The sequence below is a fragment of the Echinops telfairi genome, unplaced genomic scaffold, assembly GCF_000313985.2.
Source record: "Echinops telfairi isolate 266 unplaced genomic scaffold, ASM31398v2 ScPeMD7_7420;HRSCAF=8458, whole genome shotgun sequence".
NCBI classification, from domain to species: Eukaryota; Metazoa; Chordata; class Mammalia; order Afrosoricida; family Tenrecidae; genus Echinops; species Echinops telfairi.
The window spans coordinates 35091838-35095521 of NW_022111320.1; the positions used below are offsets into that span (position 1 = coordinate 35091838).

General features: G+C 42.1%; 1 protein-coding gene across 3 annotated transcripts in view; it reads left to right on the forward strand.

Moving 5' to 3' along the window:
- Positions 1-3684, forward strand: part of THRB (thyroid hormone receptor beta) — a 463054-nt gene that overhangs the window by 361675 nt on the left and 97695 nt on the right. For 2 of the 3 annotated variants that reach the window (XM_004704028.2, XM_045297408.1), the window contains exon 5: positions 1314-1559. The exons of the other annotated variant lie outside the window; for it this stretch is intronic. In XM_004704028.2, the coding sequence (XP_004704085.1) occupies positions 1314-1559 (246 nt within the window). The remainder of the gene's footprint in view (positions 1-1313; positions 1560-3684) is intronic. 3 annotated transcript variants of the gene reach the window in all.

Here is a 3684-nt window from a genome sequence, read left to right on the forward strand (position 1 = left end):
CATGGGGCTTCAAAAATTCATGGAAAAAGTCATTTGTCTTTTCATTATATTTTACTACAAATATTTTGAAGCTCCCTCATTTATGACCAGATGGATTATGGTTTTCTTTGATATATATATGATGGATTCAAATGCACACATGTATTTACATGTATATACACATGTATCACCTATTAAGGAGTTCTGGGGGTACGATAGTTAAATTCTTGACTACTAACCAAAATGTCAGTGGTTCAAACCCACCAGCAGAACTTTGGGAGGCAAGATCTGTTAATCTACTCACATCAAGAGTCCCACCTAGAAATCCCTATGGTGCAGTTGTGCTTTGTCCTATAGGATTGCTGTGGGTCAGAACTGACCTGATAGTATATAACTCTGTGTGTGAGTGAGAGAGAGCGAGCTGATTCACTTTTACTCCACTGTATATCTGTGTAAAGACATTCAAAGAGGTGAAATTTACCACCAGGAAAGACTCATGGGAAGTTTTAACTATAGGATTCCTTCACAACGCCCCCCCCGCCCCAGCCCTTGCCATTTTCTGAAGTTCTTACCCTCCAGTATCTATAAGTTAAATAGAAAGGTATATGCATACATAATCAATTGCCTGATACCCCAACCAAAGAGCCTTGGGGCTTAGCAGTCTATCATTAGGGCTCTTAACTTCCTCCCACAAATAAAACCCTAGCTGCATTTCTTCATCTGCTCTCGTTGACTGCTGAGGACGACATTTACAAAACCATTTTCTCTTCCCAGGATCCATTCTTTTTCCCGTGGCCATCAGGAGTAGAATGTGGTAACGAGAAGAGAGGCCCTGGGGTCACGTGAACATGTCCCACTAAGTTGCAGGGTGCCCCTCAGGTCAGCCGGTGATAAAACCCGTCAGACAAGGCTGGGTCCTGGCTGTTTTGTGTCCTTAGCATCTAAAACCGGTTCTTGACCAGCGTTGACCCTGAAGACCTCAAGCGGTCATCTAAGCAGTCGCACAAATTGGTGTGAACTTGCTCCTGGGCCATTGCCGTGGAAGGGAGACTGGCAAACGCACAGGTTTGCCACGGCAGAATTTGCATCTTTCTAGGCACTAAAAATAAGAGGGGGGGGGGGGTGTTGATTACCCTGACAGGCAATCCGACTGTAGTGGCTAAACGCCCGAGGCTGACAAATTCTGCATCTTATCACTGCCCGTCAAGTGGAGGTGCATGTGAATACTGTCAGCCGGGAAGAATTGAGAAGCGACGTGCCTTCCAAATCGCTGCATCTCAACCAAATCTTGACAATGCCTACAGCTCGTCATCTCGTGTTTTTCAACCCTCCAGAAAATGGCCTGCCAGCCTGGGACAAACCGAAGCCTTGTCCAGACCGAGAACACGAGTGGAAGCTAGGAGGAATGTCTGGAGGCTGCCTGCCCAGGAAGAGCCACTCAGAGAGACGTAGCGCCCTGAAAAATGAACAGTCGCCTCCACAGCTCATCCAGGCCACTTGGACGAGCTCGCTATTCCATCTGGACCACCAGAGCGTCTCGAGTGGCCAGGCCTTCCACTCCGAAGAGAAGAAATGCAAAGGTAACCAGCTTCTTATTAGAGCCTATCAGGTGTTTCCACAAGGATCCAACCAATCCAAGCAAACCATTGTGACTGTGTGCTCCGTGTCCGTTTAGTCCAGTGTATCGTGTCCGTGTGTTCATTCCACGGCTTCTCTGTTCCGACGTCTTCTTTGCAGCCTAAGTGAGTCCGTGGGTTTGACGAAAAGTGGTTTCTCTCTGTTGCGCGTTGTGTTGGAGAATGGGAGAAGAAGATGTTTTTATTTCTCTAATTCATTGAAGGGTTGCTAGTTTGGGCTTTAGTTCTATTTTGGAATCTGAGTAGAAACAGACGTGGCCATCGTTAGGTAACTACTGGCTTAGAAGTGAGGGTGTGTGTGCAAGTGTGTGTACAATTCTCGAGTGCACAGTTCCTTCCCCAACTGTGCCTGCAGATAATGAGACCCCAATGCTTACCTCTCACCTAAATAGACAATTCATGCTCAAAAGTTGTTTTCCTTTTTTTTTTTTTAAGTTGTTTTCTTGGACTCGTTAAATCCTGTGTCATCATCCTGAAAGGAGAGATTACGGTGCTATGAGGTTGGCACCTCATTAAGAGAAAAAAAAAATTAAACTGGTCTAAGTTCCTGATTGCATTCGATTTAACTGGTCATCACCTCAGGTCGCCTCCACCCGACAGATGTCTCTGTGCTAATCGCTTTATTGTCTGAGGGCTCCCCCAAATCTTTGCTTCTTAAATCAATTTGTGTTTTCAGATGTCCTGTAACTTCCCAATTTCCGTGTTCATTCTATTCCAAGTTCGCATTTAGAAAAACAAAAAAGGGCTTTCTGGTTCCTCTTTAAGAATTTTGACTCATAATTTTAAAAAAAACACCTCAGGATGAAGCTTGAAATTGCATATTTGAAAAATCTTGCATTTATAAAGCAAGAAAAATTCATGAAAGTTTACAAAGACTCCTGTATATGAAGGACTTCTACAAACTGTTCTAGCTTGTCTGTAAATACATGATTAATATTTCTTCCCCTTTTGAGAGAGCTGATCCTTTGAATTTTATGAAAACATTTCTAAAGCACCTTGGAACTGCTAAATGACCTGGGAAATTGAAGGTACTGATGCTTTGGTTGAAAATAGGATTGTCCAAAAATAATAGCAAAATAGTAGTTTGAGTCCAGTCAAAGCTAGGCATTTCCCTTTGGAAAGATTTATAATTGTGCTGTCTCTCATATTTAGAATGTAAGAGATATTAGACATTTGTATGGATATTTAGAAAAGGAGCAAAATATTTGGGGGGAGCCAGGATGTAGACAGTGTGTGTGTGTGTGTGTGTGTGTGTGTGTGTGTTTTAAATATGCACTTGTGATTTAACCTTCATATCTGTGAGCAGATTATATGTATCTTCAAATTTTATTAATTAATACCAAAATCAAGTTCTCAGTGCCCTGTGAAAATGTCAACAAGAAACCCTAGTGTTCTCATAGCCAAAGAACCTTATACACCAAATGTGATTCATTCACAATAGATATCTGAATTCAATCAGTCATGGAATCCAGCTATATCTGTATCATTCATTGGCAAGACGTCTCAGGGTACCTACAACTCCCAACACTGCACACTTTGCAGGTTGTTGGAGCACCTTAAAGTGGGTTGAAACAGTCTCTACCTAGATCCAAAACCTTACACACAGTGAAGTGACTAAAATTGCAAATTTCAGAGTCCAATGTATTTTTTATAATCTTAACCTCTCCACTTTCTGTTCCTGAGCAAACTGCCTTATAACATTGTTGATACATTTCACTGAGATCATGTATGTCATGCAGTAGCCCACGGATGAGTACTTTCTAAATGGCAGCTATCATTTTTCCTCTAATAATTACCTCTGCAGTATTGAGCCCCTTGAATTCCTTGGATTGCACCGTGCATCTAGTAAGGAAAGATACAGGAGGAGCAGGACAGATGAGTATGGGGTCAGAGTTAGAAACTCACACTTCCTTCAGCCCTCTCTTTGGCAGAAAGGGAATTATTTATTTTTTATTTTTTATTAATCATCTTATGAGGGGCTCATACAACTCTTATCACAATCCATACGTACATCAATTGTGTAAAGCGCATTTGTACATTCATCGCCCTCATCATTCTCAAAACATTT